Source organism: Podarcis tiliguerta (assembly GCF_965153285.1).
Source record: "Podarcis tiliguerta genome assembly, chromosome: 4".
In the NCBI taxonomy this organism is placed as follows: domain Eukaryota; kingdom Metazoa; phylum Chordata; class Lepidosauria; order Squamata; family Lacertidae; genus Podarcis; species Podarcis tiliguerta.
The window spans coordinates 76,570,672-76,594,015 of NC_139537.1; the positions used below are offsets into that span (position 1 = coordinate 76,570,672).

Here is a 23,344-nt window from a genome sequence, read left to right on the forward strand (position 1 = left end):
TAAATGAATGCACATTTGCCGTTTTTGTTTTGTTTTGTATATAGGCTACATATCTCAAAAAGGTATGTTTTCCAAGCAGTCAGATGTATTGTGAAAATGCATTATTTTTGTTAGGTGGAACATCTATGGCAAATATGATTGCCACAGTAGCTTATAGCATATATAGCTTGCAAAAGTATTGCAAGCAGCTATTACTCAGTAGTGTAAGTCTGAAAGACAGGCTGTCTGTTGGCTTTGGATACATTCTGGAAATGCATCCAGACAACTTTTGTGATTCTTTTTCCATCGGATTTTGTGCAGGGAGGAAAAGGCCAAAACATCTGTGCAGCCTGCATGGGAGAAGGCCCTTCTATATGAATAATGTACATCTATTGTTCATTTGTTGTACAAGTTCCAGTTTCCCCTTGAAGAAAGTATTGTATTTTTCCATGTATAACACGCCCCCGTGCATAAGACGCCCCCTATTTTTGGGAACCCTCATCTTATACACGAAAAAGTACGGTATCCCTTTTGGGGAGGTGCCACATCTTTCCAGCACTCAACGTAAACATTTTACTGCTGGGAAAATGGAATTAGTTTCCCCCCCAGCTAGCAAGGTGATTTCAAGTAGTGTTGCCAAGTTGCAGTGTGCCCTCTGTGCCTTTGATGTCACAGAGACCAGAGGCATCTACAGATGTGCTCATCTGCTTAACCTTAGACAAGGAGGAGTCTTTTCCAAGTGGCCTGTCTTTCTGGCAAAGGGACACACCCCTCTTTGATTGAAGCTGTCCAGCAGAAGGGCAACAGCAGCACTGAACATGTAATTTTTATTTTATTATTCGACACTTGCACCCTTCCAAACGTCCTCAGCTTTGATAGCAATTGCCACCTTTCTGCAATGTGGGGCCCTGAAGCTTTCCCAGTCTCAAAACAGACAGTGCAGGTAGTCATCTGGCAACATGAAATATATAACAAAACAAAACAAAACAAATGTCCAGTAGCACCTTAGAGTCCAATTAAGTTTGTTCTTGGTATAAGCTTTCGTGTGCATGCACACTTCTTCAGATACCTGAACCTGGCAACATGGTTTGTGTATACTGCTGCCTATGTAAATCATTGGTTCACAACCACTGAATACTGAAACTGAGATGATATCTGACAGTTAGAAAGGATACACTTTTGGTACTTGGTCTCTGTTTCCCTTTCTCTGCTAATTCAATAAGGATTTTTTTTATTACTCTGTGCAGACCAGCAAAGCCTCCTTGGGAAAGTTCTAGGCATATATATATATATATATATATGCAGGTTTTGGTGTCCTCGGGTGTCTTCCCGTGTAAAAGTTGGGGTGTCTAGGCGACGTTTCGACGAGGTCTCACTCGTCATCTTCAGGCTGGTGCTTTCGGCTTCTTGTTACTGGAACAGAGCAGGATCTCAGTGTTTGAGTTCCTATAAATACTGTTGAGGAGGTGTGGTGTATAGCCTCCAATGTTCTGGGCAGAGAGGAGGTTCCCAGGCTAGTGTGCCTTTTCCTCTTTTGTTCCTTAATTACTTGAGGGATATCTTGAGTGATTTCTTGAGTGATTTCCTGAATCCCACTTAGGTGGGTCATTAGGTGTGGATTAGTTGCTAAAGCCTTCGTGTCTTGAACTCTTGAACTTTGTGAAGAGTTTTTCTGAGAAGATGGCTGTACTGCACTTGGTTGTGCTCTGGCTTGGCTTCGTGTATAGGGGCGAGCTGTGGTTTTGTGGCCTGTGCCAGCCAAATCTGTGTAGGGATTGCAGGGGGATTTGGCTGGCACAGGCCACAAAACCACAGCTCGCCCCTATACACGAAGCCAAGCCAGAGCACAACCAAGTGCAGTACAGCCATCTTCTCAGAAAAACTCTTCACAAAGTTCAAGAGTTCAAGACACGAAGGCTTTAGCAACTAATCCACACCTAATGACCCACCTAAGTGGGATTCAGGAAATCACTCAAGAAATCACTCAAGATATCCCTCAAGTAATTAAGGAACAAAAGAGGAAAAGGCACACTAGCCTGGGAACCTCCTCTCTGCCCAGAACATTGGAGGCTATACACCACACCTCCTCAACAGTATTTATAGGAACTCAAACACTGAGATCCTGCTCTGTTCCAGTAACAAGAAGCCGAAAGCACCAGCCTGAAGATGACGAGTGAGACCTCGTCGAAACGTCGCCTAGACACCCCAACTTTTACACGGGAAGACACCCGAGGACACCAAAACCTGCATTCCTGTACCCGTGAAAATCTACGAAAGCAAATATATATATATATATATATATATATATATACCAACCCTGAGCCTCTGGCATAGGGTTTGAAATATTTAAATGTAAGTGTAACCAATGATGCCCAGAGAATGCAGAATTCTATTTACAGGGCAATCCAACCCCCTTATGCCAGGTTGTCTAGGACTGGATTGAGCAGAGATGTTCCTGACTCTGCAGAGTGCTGGCGGAGTCAGCTAGGAGTTTGGATTGTGCCCTTAGTTGTGCCAAAAAAGCAATGGCAGCTTGAGGACTGATACACACCCCTGTATCCAATGTATGTGATGTTCATTCTGACTCCACTAACCTGATCTGATGTACTGTTAAACACACATAGGAGTGTGCAATCCCCACCTGGAGTCACTCAGTAAAAATATGCCGACCAAAAGACATTCTTAAGGCCAAACTACTTGTGATACTTTGCCTCTACATGCAGGATGTTTATTGTACAAATAACCAACATGCGGTCCCCAGTTCTAGATCATGACCCTGGTATTGGAATGAGGTCAAGTTTTTATAGCTTTGCCCCAGCTGGGATTCCAATATGGGTTGGGAGGGTGGCAGCACCTTTGGGCGCATATAACAAGGTTCCGAATACAAATCAGGGCTGCAAATGCAGGGAAATTAGTTCTCTTTCTTTTTATAGAATAAATGTGGGAGCAGTGTTCTGCACTTAAAATGTTATTAATTAACACAACGCAAGTGGCGTTGTGGGCTAAACCACTGAGCCTCATGGGCTTGCCGATCGGAAAGTTGGCAGTTCGAATCCCCGCAGTGGAGTGAGCTCCCATTGCTCTGTTCCAACTCCTGCCAACCTAGCAGTTCGAAAGCACACCAGTGCAAGTAGATAAATAGGTACTGCTGTGGCAAGAAGGTAAACGGTGTTTCCACGCACTCTGGTTTCTGTCGCGCCAGAAGCAGTTTAGTCATGCTGGCCACATGACCCGGAAAGCTATCTGTGGACAAACACCGGCTCGCTTGGCCCGAAAGCGAGATGAACGCCGCAACCCCATAGTAATTCTGATGCACTCTAAACCAAGATTTACCTGGGTCTTCAAGTTCGTTTGATGAATAAATATTGTCCATCAGCATTGGTTCATCGCTGTCACTGGTGGAAGGCCTACGAACTTCAGTTTTTCACAAAGGATGAAATGGTAACTTACAAGAATGGCATTAGAAAACTGTTGTAACATAGGGCATGGCAAGCCTAAGGGACACTGCCGTGTGCCTCTTTTCCATTTATGTTAAGTAGCCAATTAATTTAACAATCAGCCATTTGCTAATATGAGCATTTTAAGCTTTAATAACTGCAAAGGACCCCAAACTGGGGTATTGGCTAATTGGTCTCAAGTAGTCAGCCTTCTCAGTATGTAGCAACCCAATCCTTGAACTCTCCCAGCCCCCTCAAAGCACAGATGGCAACATCATTGATGGGCTTCCATCGATTAATTAAAACATTTCTCCCAGTGTTTTTGAGAACCTGATCAAATCTATTGGATCTTAGCTTTGTTGTCCTTACAGTATTGTTATTCTATAGGTCTTTGAACAGCAATAAAGAATTGATGTTGTATTGTTGTTCTAAGTTTATGATTTTTTCCCTTGGTTTTGACTTTTAAATGTTTGTATTACTTTATTATTATGTTGTGCAACACGTGGGAACCACAACTGTGGTGAAAAGCTGATTATAAATGCTAGTAATAAATACATACATACATACATACATACATACAATGCTTGAGTTCAGATATTTGCTTTCTGTAAAACACCCAGACATGCAAAACAAAAACCTCTGTCCCTACATACTCATTTCCCATTAAGTGAAAATGATTATACACAGTTAATACAGAATCTAAGAAGGCAAAGAATATTTCTATTTGACAAATTTTTAACTAAATTACATTCAGGAGTAAATCTGAACTCAATCATATTTAGGGGAATATCTGACTCCACAATTATGAAACTCCCCACTGCCTATTTTTAACAAGTGAGCAATTTTAGAATTTAGCATTACTCCACCTCTTCAGAATTTTTGGTATCTGGACAGGGAATAAACCAGTGATGACTACAGCATCCTCGTTTCAACAGTAGTAGTAGGCCTACCGGCCTTGCTGATTTTACTTCCTTTACTTTTAATACCGTATGCAATATGGTACATCCCCATTGCTATGATTACCTCATTAATACGCACTGCAGTCTGTACAATTCAGTGAAACAATAAGAGTTACCTAGATGTTCCTGTAAATCCTGAAGAATATCTTCCATTACTGAAGACTGCAATCTCTCATTAGTGGATGGAGTCTCTTGCTTCACTGTTCAAAAAATATCAACAATTGAATTAATTGTCATTGCTACACTGGGAAGGTTTGGTGAGAAGGCAAATAATTAGTTGCGCACAAATCAACTGGAACCAATCTTAAATGAGTATGCCAGAACTATACCTGTTGCCAGTTCGACCAGAGGTTCTAAAGCAGGGATGTGGTGGCCCTCCAGTTGTTGCTGGATTCGGTCTCCCTGGCCCAATGGCCACAAATTAGGGGAGCTGTAGTCCTACAACATCTGGGCAGCCAGTAGTTCCCCATCCTTGACACAACAGCTTAAAAGAAGGAAAACCTGAATTCCTGCTCGTTCATGAAGCTTAACTTGCCAAGTTCTAGCCTTTGACAAGTCACAATCACGCATAATTTCCCATCACTGATGTAGTTGATCATCATCTCCTTCACCTTGGTTTAGGCAAGTGACAAATTACGATGCTTCCTCATGCGGTTGTGGGGACAGAAGAGATTAGCAGTGCAATCATAAACATGTTTGCTTAGAAGTAAATCCCACTGAGTTTAATGAGGCTTAGTTCCTACCAAGTGTGTATAAGATTGCAGCATAAGGGAGTTCCTGGGAAGGCAACTGAGGGTCTGCAGCAGAGTAGGGGAGCCTGTGGTGATCCAGATGTTGTGGAGTGACAACTGCCATCAGCCCCAGAAAGTATGGCCAATGGTTCCCCACACCTGGTGTATAGCATACTATGGACTTCCTTGTCCCTGGTCAGAGGTCTTCCTGGTGTGACGGCAGAAAGCTCTGCTGTTACTGCTGATCCACTAATGGCTGTCTCCTCACAGAGGGGTCAGGAACAAGGCATTTGAGGCGGGTGTGTGGGAGAGAGAGACTATTGATCCAGAAGATCAAAAGCCTCCTTATTCCCCAAACAGACTGGAAAAATATGCAGCAGCACCTGTTAAGTGTCGCTGCAGTCAATGGGAAGAAAAATATAAAAGAACAATAATGGGGAAAGTGGAGAAAATTGCCCCAACATCATCTGCGTTAGCCAGTGCCTCTTGGAAGGGCTGTGGATACAGCAGTAGCTGTGGCCAGGAACATAGGGGTGCTCTGCCTGTACAAAGTAAACTAGAAATTAAGGCCTAAAGCCCATTACATAAGCTTACTGTCTTAACTTTTAAGCAACACATGAAGGGGACTGATAAGTCAGTATCTATGTTCAAGAAAGCAGTATTTATTTCTGAGTTTTCTGGGTTAATCTAACCTCTACGTTAGATTACTGCAACGTGCCACACGTGGGGCTGACTCTACAGATGGTTTGGAGACTTCAGCTGGTGCAGAATTCAGCAGCCAGGTTGCTCACCGGGGCAAGATGGGTTGAGCATAGAATGCCAATCCTGGCATGACTATACTGGCTGCCAGTTAGTTTCTGGGCCCAATTCAGAGTGCTGGTTTTGCCCTATAAAGCCTCAAACAGCTCAGGCCCTGTGATCATTAGATGAAGGGCAATACAGTTATACCTTGGTTGTCCAACGCCTTGCGACTCGAACATTTTGGCTCCCGAACGCTGCAAACCTGGAAGTGAGTGTTCCGGTTTGAGAACATTCTTTGGAACCCGAACGTCCAACGCGGCTTACACGGCTTCCAGTTGAGTGTAGGAAGCTCCTGCAGCCGATTGAAAGCCGTGCCTTAGTTTTTTAATGTTTTCAGAAGTCGAACGGACTTCCAGAACAGATTCCGTTCAATAACCAAGGTATGACTGTATAGAAATGTAATTATTATTAATAATATTTTTAAAAGTAATGATTTATCTCAGTCAAGTTTTGTAGGTGTGATACCATGTCCCCCCCAAAAAAAAAATTTTCTCTGACCAGACCAAGACTGCAATGCTAATAACAACAATATCCCCAGAATTGTTCAGAGTGAAATCAATAATGTCAACGAGTCCACAGCTCTATTTCTATAATGAGATTCTGATAAGAATGCTTTGGGAAACCAATTTGAAATACATTAGTACAATTTTATCAAAGCTCTGCTAGTCTTTAATTTTAGAAAGAAGTTTTTTAAAGTAATGGAAGGCAAAAAATACATACCCCTTTCCATCTTCAGATCAGTTAGTATATTTTCTAGTTCTTCTACAGAAGTTTCTGTTTTTGTTGTCATTATGCTTTTTGAACCTTCATCTTTGAGTGCACTTGTTGCTGCAAGTTACAAAAGAACCTGACTGGTTTTGATAACGCAAAGCTATCTATTGCAAAACTATCCAACAAAATCTTGTAATTTGCTCTTCAGTGGTGGTAGAGGTTGAATTAACAGCAACAACTGATATGCCAAAGATTCAGGCACTTCAAAAACAAAAGACAAAACTTCAAAAACAAAACACAAGATATCCTGCAATTATAGGTACTTATTTTATTGTGATCCTTATCCCTATTGTTGCAATGCAGTTTTTGAATAATATGTTTGCAAACCGTAACTAGACTACAACGCTCCTGTGGATGACCTCTGCAGTGATTATCTGCAAGACAATGGCTAAGAAAGCTACATAGAATAATAACTACGAGCAAAGGTATTCTGTGGCTCCTGTGTATTAATTTTCTGTAAGAGCAAAATCATTCAGCAAAAGAAATGTATTAGGTTTACCAGCTCACAAAGAAATACTGCCAGTTCTCTTACATGTACTTATGTGTCACAGGGTTGTCTGAAGGTTTGAAATGATAAGAGAAGTGTAACTTGGCCTGGGCAACTGACTAACTGCTAGGCTGAAATACACACTGCATAATGAAATATAAACTTGATCAGCTTGACAGTGTGGAGCTCTCAGAGAAGGTGGAATCAATTCCAGAGAAATGTCAGAAGCATTTTGCTGCTGACAGCTCAACACACAATACCATTTTTAGTTCTGAAAAATGTTAGTTCTACTACTAGCTCCCTTACTGGAGAGAAAATGGAACCATGGCTATGAGTGATTACATGACTGCAGGGTCCTAGTCATTTATATAAATACTGAATGCACCACAGGACAGTGGAATTGTGTGCCACTACCATGCAAGCAGGGCTTTTTTCCCCAGGCAGAATTTCCCGAAACTCAGTTCTGACATCGCCCAGGTGGGCACCATTGTCATTTTAAGAGAACAAGGGAGGTGTTCATGGTGAGTTCCGGCACCTCTTTTTCTGGAAAAATAGCACTGCGTGCAAGTCGAGTGTTAGCGTATCCACACATTGTCCCAGTCCTAGAAATCCTTCCCCTTCCCTTTCTCCTTCCGTAGTGGCTATATGTGGAAGCCCCTGTTTGTATTTACTATGGATTTTCAATGGTGGAGTGGAATGGGAGACAATAATTCTACTATCCCATCATGCATTCACTATACAAGCAACTCCCGTTTAAAGCACATCCAAATGACCGTGATTGCGCAAACACACATGGCGCCGAACCCAGAAGGAGCCCCAAAACATCACAAAAATGTCACCAAAAAGGACAGAATGGGGTGGGGGTGGAGCCCTCCACCGACATGTGTGGAGGCAGCCCAACCCACCCAAAACAAAGGTTGCCTGTACATATTTTGCCAGAGGTGCGAACATACTATGCTTCCATACAGTTTTCACTCAATGGCACCACAGGCAGGCAAATATTTCCAATTATTTTTCTATAATGTTTGTGAAAGGCCAGATCCTTATATCTCCACCCCTGGAGGGACAAATCTAGCAGGTGGGTGGGGTTGCCCACCTGTCAATCATTGTTGGGACTTGAAAGCACACGATGGGGCTGTTTGAAAGCCCTCTTGCAAACAGTCTCAGGCTGCTCTTTGAACACTTGAGTGTAGAAAAATCCTAACATGGGAAGTGAGTCTCGAGAGTTGCACAAAAATGCCTCCAGTTTTGCTTAAACTATAAGCAGCTATAAGCAATGTTCATTATAGCTCTGCACCTCACATACTACTTGAGCTAAAAGGCTAAAACAGTTTAAACTGATAAGTTCTTTGGTTCCTTAGTAGTATCGCTGTCTGAAAGCTCAAATCTATTTGATGTCATAGTTTTAATAGGACAATTCTACCATCATAAAATTGATCTATCAGTTAAATTTGTCTGTCACATTTCTTCCAGATGGGACAATATAATGCAGATTATCAAGTGCATTCTTTGCAGGAGGACCCATAGCCTGTCAAATTTGACCTTTAATTCAAGCTATTATGCCTTCTTGCAAAAATAAATCCAACATTTAAAACTTTCAATTCCTGGTGTGTTAGCACATAAGAGATACTCCACCCTTGAGATGCAGTAATAATGTAGTCACCCAAAGTACTGGTGTAACCAAGGCTGAAACTACATTATCTGGAAACAGAAGAGGAAAGTTCCTTAATAGTGAGATAGGGGTTGGAGTGGCAAGGGAGCATTTGCACCTGCAAAGTTAACAGCATGTATAACTAGATTTCCAGCACTGGGTAACAAGTTGTTGTTTTTACACTTGAAACCATTATTTGCGATATTTATAAGCCTGCCGTTCACAAAACAGTCGCAGAGCGGGAACATATGTGATGTTCGAAAATCCCTTTCACATAGTAAGGTAAATCATGGAAAAGCAGCTCTGATCAAAAAACTTTGTGGTGCACTCTCATGTGTACAAGGAACTCCTGGTCAAGGAAGTTTCGCCCCTGACTTAAATGTGGGAGCCAGCACCACTAGCACCAAGAGGATTCATACAGACAGCTGCCCCCTCAACAGCAAAGTTATAAAACGTATCAGGAATTCTGTGCGCACACTGCCAAATTTCATACTCTTATTAAAAACAACAACCTTCAATTGGGTGGAGGGAGAAACATACGTATTTGCTAACCTTTTTGGTTAATATCTTCATAAACCAGAGACTGGCTTGCAGGTTTTTCCAAGTGGGCAGCTTTTACTAGCTTGAAAGCTGTAAATACACATATAGCAAGTTTCTTAAAATAGAGGGGAAACTTTTGGGACAGGATTCAGTCTTGCCTGCTTAGACTCTTCATACATCATAAAAAGTGCAGCAAGCACACATTTCAAGTCACATTATACACAGGAATTATTTCTGGGTCTACACGGTATCCAGGCCCAAGGACAAAGCGTAAATACTCCTGAGCCCTCCACAGATATTGACTGCATGAGAATAGTTATGGACCCTGGTGTGTTGATTAGACACAAGTGTAATTTCCTGTATCAGGTGTTGATTTAGCTATGACTTTCAGGCTGCAATTCTATACACACTTACTTACTTGAGAGTAAGCCCCACTGAAGCCAAACCACATGGGCTCCAAACCCCATAGAAAGCCATTTGTGTGAAAGTTTTCCTGATACGGTTTAGGAGATCATAAGCACACTGGCCACTCTGAAAACAACAACAGTAAACTAAGTGGTAGTTCCTTTACACAGATGGCTTCCTATTCATTTTATGTTCCCGGTAACAACCACATTACCAGTACAACGTAAGTCCCATTCCAAGGGATGGAATATACTTCTAAGCAATGCTGATTAGGGTTGCAGAATTCTCAGGATGGTATTGCATACCTGCCATATATAATAACAATCTTACAATTTATGTAAAGCTATTTCAAAGTGTTCAAATCTTCACATACATTATCTCTGTAATCCTTACAATAGCCCTGTAAAGTAGGCAAGTATTCCTTTAATCATCACACTATTTAGGATCACCAAGTGAGCTCATGGCTGAGGTGAGATTTCGGTTTGGGATTTATTGGTTTGCAGCTCACCCTTAGTCACTATTCTCTCTAATAATGGCGAGAGCTTTTTCACGTGCGGTCCTGTGAGATGCTGGTTTTAGAGAATTGAAATACTGTGGACTTGTAACGTTGACTATCACGAGCCATTCCTATCTACTGCATAGACAAAAGGGCATCAGTCAATTCAACCTCTCGGCCTAAAATCACCACAAGATTGTTGTTAAAAAAGAAAGAATGACACAAGAACTGAGACATATGTTGCTCATATTAGAGGTGACATAAAAGTATAGCACACGTGACCAATTGCATTTCACTTAATTTCATTAGGGTACATAATTGTTCTGCAAATTCTATGGCGACAACAATATATCGACACAACAGTATGAAAATTTGTTTCAGGGTGAACCCCTACATCTCACGGAAAGGAAAAATACTGTCTTTTACCTGTGAAAGGATGGTCTCTTTTACTGCCATCTGCAGTGGTCTTTCCATGATCAGGTAATATCAGGGCTGTTCTTCTCCCTTTTTCAGGAATATGCTTCACATTATTATCCACTGAACTGTTTACTACCACTTGCAAACCATTGCCTTTTAATACTACTGTATCAGTTTTAATGCCTTGGTTCATAATGTTGCTGGCTACAACATGAATTTCAGGGGCTTCTCTTGGATCTTTTAAATTGTAAATGTCAATCTCAGTTCTGCTTGAATTGTCAGCGGAAAGGAATCTTACAGTGATATTAGTTGCTCTTACTGATCTGCCAGCATTATTGCCAGAATTATTGTCCTGTTTCAAGCCAGGAAGCAAAGTTATTTCTTCTTCGGTTCCTGCACCCTTCACTTTATTAGGTCTCACTGGTGTGTCCACAAGGATATTTGGGGAAATCTTGTGCAGCTTGTAACCAATCAGTACTGTATAGCTATTGGGAAAAGGGGTTTCTTGTGTTGTTAGACTACTAGGAGTTGCCTTCACTTTTACAGAGGATCCTGAAACAATATAGTTGATATGTTAACATTTTTAAGCAGGATATTCTGCACTACAAAAACAGCCATGCAGACTACACAACCACACACTTTTCACACAACATCCCTTGAGCCTATGACACTGGGCAAATTTGCTGAGAATCATAAATCTTGTTCCTCCAGATTAAAAGGGATAGGTATCCAACTTAATGTGTTGTAGATTAACGGTGAAAGTAGTGCTTGAGTGTTACTGGGATTAAATGCTGGCCTTCTCCATAGGAAGGTTAGTAAACACAAAATCCAACAACAGGGGACCACCTGCCTTTGACCACATTCAAGTGTACAGTTAATGATCTGTGCTGTTTCTCTGAGGGTTCATGTTCATGCATCAAATTCTTTTGGTGCAGAACTTGGATTCGGTGATCTGCAAATAAAATAATCTGCATGAATATACATGTGACAATATCCTAACCAAAAAACAAAACAAAACCCCAGACTTCTAAAATTGTTGTGCAGTGTAGGTAGCTGCGAGCCAGAAAATCTCCAATCTTTCAAATCTTTTTAATCAGCCATGAATTCGCATGATGGCTGTAGGTAAGCTATGTCCCTTGAGCCTTTCCTGCCCTTGACTTAATTTGCAGCATGGGGATAAAGCAGCCCTATTTTACAAGGCACGAAAGAGGAAGATGAAGCCCAGGGGTCATATTGGATTCTCCAGGCCTGCCTAGCTGGCCTTCAGGATTCTTCCCATCCCCAGATCATGTGCCTAACCAGCTGCACTGCATTCCTTCCTTGAGTGCCTTTTCCTGGCAGGGATGTGTCCTTGGAACTGTAAGAAATGCCTGGACGAGGAATGGAGATATATGTGAATGCAGAAACCTCTGACTCTTGTGTGGCTGGTGTATAGACTCCTGGACAAAAGGTAAAGGTGATTTCCATTTCTCCACCCACATGTTTCCATTTTCCAAACCAGTGGCAAACAGTCCCCAGAAGTTTGCCCTTGTGAGGAATGTGGTTCCCCACACTTGTTATAAGGAACGTTTAGATAATGTATGTGAAGTACTCTGAACACTTAAAAAAAAAGTACTATACAAGTACCATTAATGACTGTCACTAAATTACACTATGTGAGAAACAGCTTTAACAGCAAATGGCAAGCTTTTGTAGTATTTAAAAGAGGGTAGCAGAAATAACAACAATTGTTTAACGACAGCAAGTCGATACACTGTGCAGTGCGCACACATGACATGGTCCCTTCTTATGGAGTTTAATACTCCGTTTAATAGTTGCAGCTCAGTCCTAAATGTATTTATTTAGACTCCAGTTCTACTAAGCTCAACGCAGCTCACTTCTGTACAAATATGCCAAGGATCCAAGCTTAAGTGGAAGTCAGTCTAGGCATTATAATATCCACTCGTGACTTCTACCATCCGGCTGCGGACTTTTGTTGCAAGTGGCTGACTTTTGTAGAGGCATCTGCAGCTGGCATGGAAGCTTGCCCACAATTTCTTGTAATTTATAAGCAAAACAACTCAGTCATCTGAATTATTGTGCTCCTTAAAATGCATTCTCAGTGTTGTACACTGCGCCGTGGGATCTTTTGATAAAAGGCAGCATATAAATCGAATAAATAATTGGGAGGAGACAAGCTAAACTGGACAGTAGAAAGGTGTGTGGCAATTTGCCAAGTGACTACAGTAACATGTGGCTTAGCCACACAGTGCACAGAACAAACAGCTTAAAATATGGTCTGGCAAAGAAATGGCAATCGTGGACACCAGGAAGGCACAAAAGGGACCAGAACATACATACAAAATGTGATGCTCAATTGTGGTCCAGGAAGGGCTTTGTAAAATTAGGTTTCTGGAAGAGGAATAGAGAGGAGAAAATATGGAGGAGGCTAAGAACACAAGGAAAACCTTGCTGGATCAGACCAAAGTTCTGTCTTGTCCAGCCTTCCTGTTTGGCATGGTAGCCATTCATATTCCTATGGGAAGCCCACAAATAGGGAGTGAATCATAGTTGGGAGGGACCCCGAGGGTCATCTAGTCCAACCCCTGAATCTCAACACGTGGTTCCCCATCCAATTTGAAACCATGTTGGACCCTGCTTAGCTTTGCAATTGTGGTTATCAGTTTTATTGCTGCACCACTAGAAGGCAATGGCCTTTCCCCATGGTTGCTCCCCTGCCACTGTAATTCAGTAGCAGACTGCCTCTGAACCTGGAGCATCCACACAGCCATTGCAATTCGTAGTCCTTTGTGAGCCCATCCATTCCCCCTCTAAAGGCATGCCTAGAAAACGGGGGGGGGGGCATATGCAAGCAAACAAACCCAAAGACAAATAATGAGTCAACATAAATGCATACTATGAAAAACACTCTAATACACAGATAACTATTTTCAGATTATTTTGCATTTATGTCAAGTTTTGAGCCCTACTTTTCAGCTTGTAAGTGGTGGGCTAGAGTTTCACTGGAAATACAGAGATTAACATTTTGTACATCTTTGTGCATTGATATGTAATGCTTATTTATATGTTATTCACATGGGAATATAACACGTGATAGAGAGCTGCTACTTACCAAGTAATTTAATAATTGCTTTAAGATTATTTTTTGAATTTATTGAACTGTTCACATCTGCAAAAAAATAATAATAAACAATTTCACAATGACATCAGTTATAAAGACTACATGCCGGAGTTCTTTTGAAATTGCCCATCTTCTCATCAGTTATCATGAACACCTTTAGGATACAGCTACCAAAGTCAGTGAGCATAGGATCAATTATTTTGGGCCGGATTTCAAAATGATGAAAGCAAACAACAAATTTGTGTAGATGCTGAACACATCCTAAATCAGCTGCTTCACACCTTCAATCTACAACTGAACTACTTTTTCCATGCCGCTGTAAAGTGCTGAAATTGAACTGGCATGGTATAATCCTGGGCCCAAATTCAGAGGCTGAGGCGAGTCTTCTAAGGTCTCAGGTTTGGAAGCAGATGCCGCTGGACCGCAAATCCCATAATCTCTGGCCACTGACCATGTTGGGTGGGGCTGATGGGAAATGTAATCCAATGATATCTGGAGGGGTCACGGGTTGCCGGTCCCTGACCTAAGCCAAACACCACTCAGAAGAACAAAAGGATGGGAGGTTTCTATGGCTCCATGCCAACAAGAGGTAGGTTAGAAAAGCAGGAGAATGTTTATTTTTTGGCTTAAACTGTTCAAGAGACACACGCCATATTCTCAAGGAGAGTCTTAGTTCCTGTAAGAATTGTATTGAGAGAAGACAACGAGGCACTATTTTAAATTAATTAGGTCAATGTAGTAAGTACAAAACTGAGTAGTAGGGAAAGACAAGACTGAGTGAGAAAGTCAAGAAGTCACACTGAAAGACAATTAGAATTGCAAACTTAACCTTTGAATCTTTTCACAATGGGGGTTTCTTGAATTCATGAAGGTGGAAACAAATGGAGGATTCCCCCCCCCCCCTATAATGGTCTAGCTTGGAATGCAGGGAGGAGGGCTAGGGAAATGGAAAGCCCAGAGAGAGAGAGAGAGAGAGAGAGAGAGAACACAAAACAGCAAGATTAAACTGGGGACATCTAGTTGAGGAATTAAAACCAGACATGACTTTAAGTGTCCGGATTACCTCTGCCACTAAGAAGATTTGACCCATCTTCATTGTTTGCTACTAGGGTGAGAGAACTAGCTATTTGCCTTCTCATGAGCAACACATGCTTTACACAGTAGAGGTATCATTTGTTCTCTGTTTTCTTCTGCTCTGCAGGTATTGCTGTTCTGCTAGTTGCCCGAGTTCTAAATGTTCTGCACTGCTACGCTTCAACAAACCGATTGATATGCGAACCTTTAAACTAGAGTGTGTTGTTGCTCTCTGTTTCAGTGGGAACTTGTGGCTCCTGTTAACACCCTTCTGGAGGGTATCAGATTGTGGGGCTTGAACCATGGTGATGCTGAGGCCATTGCTCTCAATCCACATTAGAAACAAGCCAGTTTGCTATGTTAATTAGCATATACCACTGCTCCATAAAAGAGCTTTGAGTCTGCCCTTGGAACCAATGCTAACTCAGATTTCAATGTTTTCTGTTTTCTAATAGTGAGCCGAAAGAAATAAGCATACACACCAAATGGCAATGACGCCTCTATAATACTACCTTCAACTCACTTTTTCTTTTTTAAAAAAAGCCTACTAGTATCTGTTTCTAGCCCAAAATCCTGACTGGAGGTGTAGGAGATATATATCACTGCTCACTTAGTTTGACTAAGGTCTATGGAACTGTTCATTCTAGCATGACCGACCATCCATCATTAGACCCATTCTGAATGCCACAACATATTCAAGAAGTATATGCATGAATCCAAAGTTCCAACACTAAACCAATGACAAAGCTGATTTTCAAATGGTCTTAATGACAGACAATCTGCATACCAATTGACTCATTTACGCACATGATAACTGAGAACAATACAAGAAAAATATGTAAAAAGGTCTGTAATGGTGCATGACAATTGCTTCCAAGTATGCTGACCTTTGGTAAACGAAACAAACAAAAAGTACAGTGCTCTTTTGACGAGACATTAATGAGTGATTAAGAATGAGTACAGCTGCATCATATGAACACTCGGTTAAAAATATTCTTTTTGCATTCAGTGTCAGTCTCATAATTATGATGGAAAACACTGTGGAAGGAAGCAAGCAAGCCTATGCAGTGAAATATTTATATTTTTACAATAGCTATATGGTTTTCGACAACACTGTCAAATACCAGCTCACTTGCTATTTTTCCAACTACTATTATTTATATGCAGACCCTATCATTACTATTACATGCTGGTACAGCAGTAGTTTAGTAAATTCTTACTTAATTTCCAATATCTACAGCCATTGCATATTGCCTAGATATTCTAGAATGCTACCTTTTGAATTCATTTCCTAAAATAATTACTTAACAGATAAACCCAACAGACAATCTGGATTTATTTTTAATGTGTGAAAATGATTGAAAATTAAAATATGAAAGCTACATACTTTAAAAACATTAAAATATTTTTAAAAAAACATGTATTCTGGTATTTTTGAGTGGTGGACCAGAGCTATGGTTCTCAAAACTGAAGATGAACTAAGGAGGTACAGCCAGCTTCTAGGACTAGCAGAAGGTACTGATTTCAGCAAGGCTTTCAACAAAGTCCTCCATGATATTCTGGAGGAGAAGCTGGTAAAATGTGAGCTAGATGGTGTTACTGTTAGGTGGATTTGCAGCTGGCTGACTGGACCTAAAAAGTGCTCACCTATGGTTCCTTGTCATCCTGGGGGGAAAGTGACAAATGAGGTGTCATACTGCTGCAGGATTCTGTCCTGGGTCCAGTGTTGTTCAACATTGGATGAAGGAATTGAGGAGAGGCTCATCAAATCTGCAGGTGACACCAATCTAGTCGGGGTAGCTAATACTTCAGAAGATAAACTCGGGAATCAAGATGAATTTAACAGATTGTAGAACTGGGCCAAAACTAACAAAATGAATTTCAACAGGGACAGATATAAGGTTCTACACTTAAGTAAGAATGGTAAGATGCACAAATATAGGATGAGGAACACCTGGCTTGGCAGTAGTACAGTACACATGAAAAGGGTCTAGTTGTCTTAGTAGACCAGAAGCTTAATAGAAGTCAAGAGTGTGATGCAGCAGCAAAAAAGCTAATACAACTCTAGACTGCATCAACAAAAGTAGTATCCAGAGAAAAGGAAGTAATAGTACCACTCTGTCATGCCTTGGTCAGACCACACCTGGAGTACTGTGTCCAGTTCTGGGCAACACAGTTTTAAGAAGGATTTTGACAAGGTGGAACATGTGCAGAAGAGGGTGACCAAGATGATCAAGGATCTGGAAACCAAGCCTTACGAGGAACAGTTGAGAGAGTTGCTTATGAAGAAGAGAAAACTGAGAGGGGGCTATGATAGTGATCTTCAAATACCTGGAGGACTGTCATATGAATAATGGGGCAGGGGCAAGCTTGTTTTCTGCTTGTTTCCAGAGGGGAGGATTAGAACTAATTCAAATTACAAGAAAGGAGGTTCCAAATAAACACCAGAAAGAACTTTCTGATGGTAAGAACTGGAAAGGACTAACTCTGAATGGGGTGGACTCTTCTTCATTTTAGGTTTTTAAGCAGAGGATGGATAGCCATCTCTCAGGGATACATTAGTTGTGAATTCTGCATTGCAGCAGGTCGGACTAGGTGGCCCTTGGGGTTTGCTTCTAATTCTAGAATTTTCTGGTTCAGTCCCAGCCCAGCCTGTGTGGTCCTGAATGCCTAATAGGAGACATTCTGTTATGCCAACCTGCTCTCCTCTTGCACAATTAATGGAGCATAGACTGTCACTCATAAAGACAGCTCCCTGTAGGCCATGCCCTCAAAGAGAGTCAAATATTTTAGGATCAAGTGACATTCCTAAAAAGGGGGAACTAGCAAAGGGTAGGGTAGTGGTTAGCATATTAGCCTTCGGCTGGAGAGACCTGGGTTCTAATCTCATATCATAGATCTTCTTTCTGACCTCCAACTCTACAAGCTTTAGAACAATGGCAAATATTGCTCCAGCAGATAATGTAATAACCTCTATTGTGATATTTTTTAAGAAGTGCCGGTTTCACTCCCCTGTGCTCTACACTGCTGCATAGCCCGCTTAACTTGGAACGATATTGTCTGTTTCTCAAGAGCAAAATGCCGTTTGAGGCTCCCTAAGTATACCTGATTCACCATGTTGATCATACAATCATCACAATTACAATGTGAAGAACCCTAATACAATGCACAAGGTATAAAGGACCTTGTACACCAGAAACCAAAGTCAAGTTCTGAGTGTATTCTACTTCCCATGTCTGAAGTAGTCTCTTCAGAATATAACCTCTCCTTACAAATCAGCTTAACACAGCACACCAGCAATAATATATTGTGACTGGCTGGGTACTTGACTACTCCCTGCTCTGCTTCTGCAGTCCAGGGCATGCAACAAAAATAGGTATGTCAAGCCTGTGACAAACACCACCATACATGGCTGGTGCACTACATTCAGCTTGGTGAGTCACAAATTGTGGAGGCTGGTGTAAAATGACCGTTAGAATAATAACCTTGAGACTAAAACCCCACAGAAGCTGATCAATAATGTGACAATAAGCTCAACAGGAAATGCAAGGCCTTGGACCATGATGATTCATATAAATTATAATACAGATCTAATTTTTGAGTTATGGCATTGGGCAAAGACTGCACCAGGTAACAAGAAACATTTTAAACAAATAAATTATAGTGTTTGCATCAAACTGGCTTGCACAGATACTTATTTGAAAAGGCTGTTCTATATTCCCGAGCACCATGGAACTATTGACTACAACAGACTCCCTTAAATTCAGATCAACTTTTCTATCATGTATTCACTGTACAGGAGGAACTGCTGAGCACCAGTGGGATGCTAATTTGCAAAGAGGAAGCAGGAAAACCTGGAAAATGGTACTCCTGCCCCTTTCCCCTTGTCTGCTTTTGGAACTGTTTTTCAAAAGAGAAATCCTGAAGAAGGTTGCTCTCCAAGCAGAGTTGAAAGGGGGAAGTTTTGTTGCTTTCTTCTTTTGCTTCCCTCAATGTCTCAGAGATCAATTAAAAGCGGTGAAGAGATCAGAACACCACCTCCTAGCCTCTTGGGGAACAGAAGCACTTTGGAGCATTCTTGCTTACGTGTTCTCTCTCTCTCTCTCTCTGTTTGTGTGTGTGCTTGGATCTAAAGGACAACATACATGTTTACACCATGTGAATACATAAAGAGGGCATTGCTTCATACAATCAGCTACAAAAACTGAGTCCTCTTTATACCAAAAATAAAATACCTGCACTGAAAGAAATGTGATGCTGACATACAAAGCACTTTGTGTTCATCCTTTCCTGTAATTTGGAAGGAAAATGTAGCCAATCCACTTTAAATTCTTCAATTGCAATGGTTCAGCAGCCAGCAATTATTTAACTTGTGGAGTATTTATTCTTTTGAGCCTTAGACTGCAATCCTTTGCTACTGAGAAGTAAGTCTCACTGAATTGTGCACAGATTCTGCAGTCTTATACTGGAATCTTAAGCATTTTTACCCAGAAGTAAGTCCCACTCAGTTCAATAGAGTTTACTCTCTGGTATGTGCCTGATAATCATCATCATTATTACTATTATTATTACATACAGGGCATAATACTTCTTAGAATTCCTCAAATGATCTATTAATCTCTGAGGTGATCCAGTTAAGGTTGAATGAAAGCCAGACACACACACACACACACACACACAGAGAGAATTGAACTATTTGGAGAGACTCTCTCTTCTCCAGCCTCTTCCAAACTCCTTTTTATGCCCCTTATGAACAAATCATAGAATCATAGAGTTGGAATAGACCACAAGGGCGATCGAGTCCAACCCCCTGCCAAATGTGTTGAGGTGTTGAGGTGTGTGTGTGCGTGGACGCAAACGCGTGGGGTGTGTGTGGGGGGGTGTTATTGTGGAGGCAAGTGAGGTGTGTTGTCTCTCTCTGTCTCTGTGTGTGTGTGTGTGTGTGACAAACTGGGTCTTTCCCCCAGGTGACAGAAAGCCTCGTTTCGGCCTTGCAGGGGTGGCCTCTGCCCAGCCCCACCCTCACGGAGCGTGGCGCATTATACCTGGGCCAGGTTCTCCCTGGGGCCTAATCTGAGTGTTCCAGCTGGGCAAGGAAGCGAGGAGGACGAGGAGGCAGGCGGGGACGGCACCCCTAGCGGCCAGCGCCATATTCGCCACCGGCCACCTCCGGCAGGGGACTCCGCTGTCCTGGGAACGACTTGGCTCCAGCCACCTGGTAGCGCTTCTCCTGCTCCGGCCGGCGGGGCGCTCGGTCTCCAGGACACGCGCCGCGCGCCGAACGCTCCCGGCTCTGTGACCTCACCCTGCCGTCGGAGATCCGCACAGCCCCTCGGGTCGGGGGCTTCCAGAGCTGCTCGGCTGAGGAGAAAGCGGGGCGCTACGGGGAGGCCCCACCTCCACCACCAAGGACTCCTCCTGCAGCCCGAGCGCTCTCGTCGGTGGCGGGCAGGGAAAAAGTGGGATTTCGCTTCCCTCCCTGCGCTGGCCGCAGGCTGAGGAGAATGCGTGGGTCACAAGAAGGCGGGATACTTTATGCGGGGACTTTCTGAGGAGGTAGCCGCCACCGCCACCCTCCTTTCGCCAGTATCAAAACGCCCTGTAAAAACGACTCTCCAAACGCCGCAGTAGGGCAATATAGGCCTCTCAAAAAGGCCACAAAATAGCGAGCGAGCTTTAGAGTTCTCCAGAACTTTGCAGGCGGCTGCGTTTTGGGCGAGGAAGGAAAGGAAAAAAATCGGGCCCCAATCGATATTTTCGATATTCACAAGCGCGCACGCCACACCGTCGCTTGAGGTGCTTGCTGTTCACCTCAGAACGAGCCCTTATCCCTCCCACCCACAAGAAGCGCCCTGTAATCTTAACAGGAATATGGAAAGGTTTGTTTTCTTCCTGCCTTCCGAAGAGAGGCTTCCTTAAGCCTTTGTGTGTGAGGAAATTGAGGAACAGTAGCGGACAGGGGGGGCAGGGCTTTGGCTTAGCCCAGCATGGGTGGAAGTGGACACTTGACCTCAGAGAGAGCCTCCCATTTTGCATGGAAAGGGGTTGAACTGGTGGGCAAAAGCCACCCCAGTTGTGCAGAAAGATGGGGGCACAGTGGTTTCTACAGTTAAAGAGGTGTGGTGGCTCCAGCTCGCCAGAAGCCGCACATTTTGCCTGGAAGCTTTCCCCGCCATCAATCCCAGAACTGAACTTTCTCCTGCTTGGCATGAAACTCCTGAAAGGATGGGATTGCTTGTGTTTTCTGAGAGACTTCTTCCAGGAAGGCTCAAGCAGCAGCTTGCAGGGAGGCCTTGCTATTAAATAAGAGAAAGGCAGCCCGTTAGTACAATTCCTAGGCTTGGTCCACAGACCCAGCAGAATGAGGCGGTAGGTAGCTTTATACCACTTCATTCCGCAGGTGGGGGAGAACATTTTCTGATGTTCTTATGCCCTGTAACGCTATCAGGCCAGGGAGTGTAGACCACCCAAGGAAATATTGAAAAATAACACACAAGCACCCTTTGAAGTGCTGCAGTTTATTCTAGTGCTTTAGAAGCTCAGCACCTCATTCCCACGTCCCACCCCATTCTGCTGCCCTTGTGGGGTTGGTGGTTAGAATGTCAGGATAGTGGGACCAGGTTCATTTTCTTACTCAGTTAACTGGGTGACCTTTGGAGCAATCATGGTTTCTCATTCTGATCTGCTTCTCAACCTCGGATGAAATGGGGAGGGGGGGGGGAATGAAGAGGTTTGAGAACCATGCACATCACCCTGAGCTTCTTGTAGTGTGGGTACGATATAAATGAGTATGTAGACTAGACCCTAGTGCCAAACAAAGTGTCCTCTATTCAATTGCCTTCCAATGGACAGCAATGATAAATGACGTAGAGAGATAGAGAGAGGACTGTCCTTTTAATTTCTGGTTTGAATTGATCTTTCCTCTCTCCCCTGGGAGAACAACCCACAGGAATCAGTGGAGAAACCCAAGATTTTAACCTATCCATGGCTGGGCACCAGATGTTCCCCAACCCCAAACAATAGATAGCAGCAAAGACAAGAGTCTCTGCTCTTCTTCCTACCTAGGGTGAGATAGCGGGAGGAAATAGCGACTGATCACTTGAAATCATAATCCATCTGTGTACAAATCATTGGAGGACTTGTCGGCAAGAGCTGGATTTGGGCTAGGTGGAAGTCCTGTGTGAGGGCCATATAAGCATTTTCAAGTACCATTATTCCAGTGGGAGAAATAAGCTTAAATACCTTTCGCTGGAATCAATAGAACTTAAGTAGGGTTATTGTATTGGTGTTCGCAAGCAATACAACAAGGTAAAGCGTTGATGGATGGAAGTGTAGTGCTTTCAGGATTTCAGAGTAACAGACCATACTGGATATGTGATATAATTGCACACAATCGTTTGAAAGAAGGAACCTATGTGGGGCTGCAATATTGTTTGTGCAATACGGATAAATCTTTTTAAAATTAGGGCCGAACATCTGGCGATTCTAAATTAGATGCAGTAAAGAAATATATATGTGATGGAAAGTAATAATAATAAATGCACCTTAATGTTTGAGTGATTATAACAAGCTTTCAGTTTCTCTATTAAACTAAAAACATATTTATCTTCTTAAATTAGTGCCAGATAGATTTGAAAGAATGCATGCGTTGACTATCACTAATGCGCTTGTATTCAGAAATATAAGTGTTTAAAATTCCCCAGTCGGGTCATTTTGAAGTGGCTGCCCATTTCTCAGCCAGGGAGAATGTGAGACATGACATCTCAATGTCCATGGCCTTGACCAATAAGTGTGGGAGGCCCATTTTGCTCTGCATGTCCCTGGTGAGCACCAACTTACTAGCTTACCCTCTGAGCTGGGGTATATGACAGCAGGCTCAAGTGAACTCCTCTCATGCTCCTCCATCCTGTACTGACGCCAAGCCTCTGTAGTTTACTGCATTGCAGTTTACAGATACTCCTGTGCAGGAGACCGCTGGTACGGTCACTGTTCTGCAAAATTCTCTCCTAGTTCCTGTAGTGTCAGGAGAAGCTCACAGTGACTTTACTAGGGATGAAGAAGAGTGCACCTCTGAAGACCTATGTGAAATTTATTCTGGCATTTATGCATTGCATTTCTCAGATCAAGTGGCTGCCTGATGCACTTAAGACTCATGGCTGCAAATGGGATTGCTCCTGGCCACTTCCAAGAATCCTAAACTAACTGTATCCATGTACTTTCTACGTACGTGAATGATATGCCAGCAAGCGGCCCTTCCCCTAGTGATCTGAGTTCCTCAGACAGCGGTGCAGAATAAGCTACCATATACATCATGGAGACTACAACTTAAAGCGGTTTTGGAAGGACCAGATAGATGGTAAGGAGTTGCTGTTTTTATTAAACTGCAGTGACCATTTTGTGCACTTCCGATTGATGCGCGATTGCCGACATGCTGGTTCCGGCCCTGGAAGTAGGCAGAATGGGGAAGGGTGGAAG

At 42.6% G+C, this 23,344-nt stretch overlaps 1 protein-coding gene and 1 long non-coding RNA gene across 11 annotated transcripts in view; one reads left to right on the forward strand and one right to left on the reverse strand.

Moving 5' to 3' along the window:
* LOC310676187 (uncharacterized protein) overlaps positions 1-21,168 on the reverse strand; it is a 29,688-nt gene extending 8,520 nt beyond the window's left edge. Inside the window, exons 1-8 of one of the 9 annotated variants that reach the window (XM_083437775.1) lie at positions 19,915-21,168; positions 13,787-13,843; positions 11,525-11,626; positions 10,684-11,226; positions 9,369-9,446; positions 6,628-6,735; positions 4,492-4,575; positions 3,313-3,393 (exon numbers count right to left, since the gene is read on the reverse strand). In XM_083437775.1, the coding sequence (XP_083293901.1) occupies positions 3,313-3,393; positions 4,492-4,575; positions 6,628-6,735; positions 9,369-9,446; positions 10,684-11,226; positions 11,525-11,626; positions 13,787-13,843; positions 19,915-20,020 (1,159 nt within the window). In that variant the 5' untranslated portion in view covers positions 20,021-21,168. Of the gene's footprint in view, positions 1-3,312; positions 3,394-4,491; positions 4,576-6,627; positions 6,736-9,368; positions 9,447-10,683; positions 11,227-11,520; positions 11,627-13,786; positions 13,844-19,914 lie in introns of all 9 variants that reach the window. The other 8 variants (XM_083437780.1, XM_083437782.1, XM_083437777.1 and 5 more) reach the window with 8 other exon arrangements.
* Positions 20,614-23,344, forward strand: part of LOC310676347 — a 331,795-nt gene continuing 329,064 nt past the window's right edge. Inside the window, exons 1-2 of one of the 2 annotated variants that reach the window (XR_014510475.1) lie at positions 20,614-20,748; positions 22,991-23,225. This is a non-coding gene — a long non-coding RNA (uncharacterized lncRNA). Of the gene's footprint in view, positions 20,749-21,105; positions 21,239-22,990; positions 23,226-23,344 lie in introns of those variants that run through there. The other variant, XR_014510476.1, reaches the window with a different exon arrangement.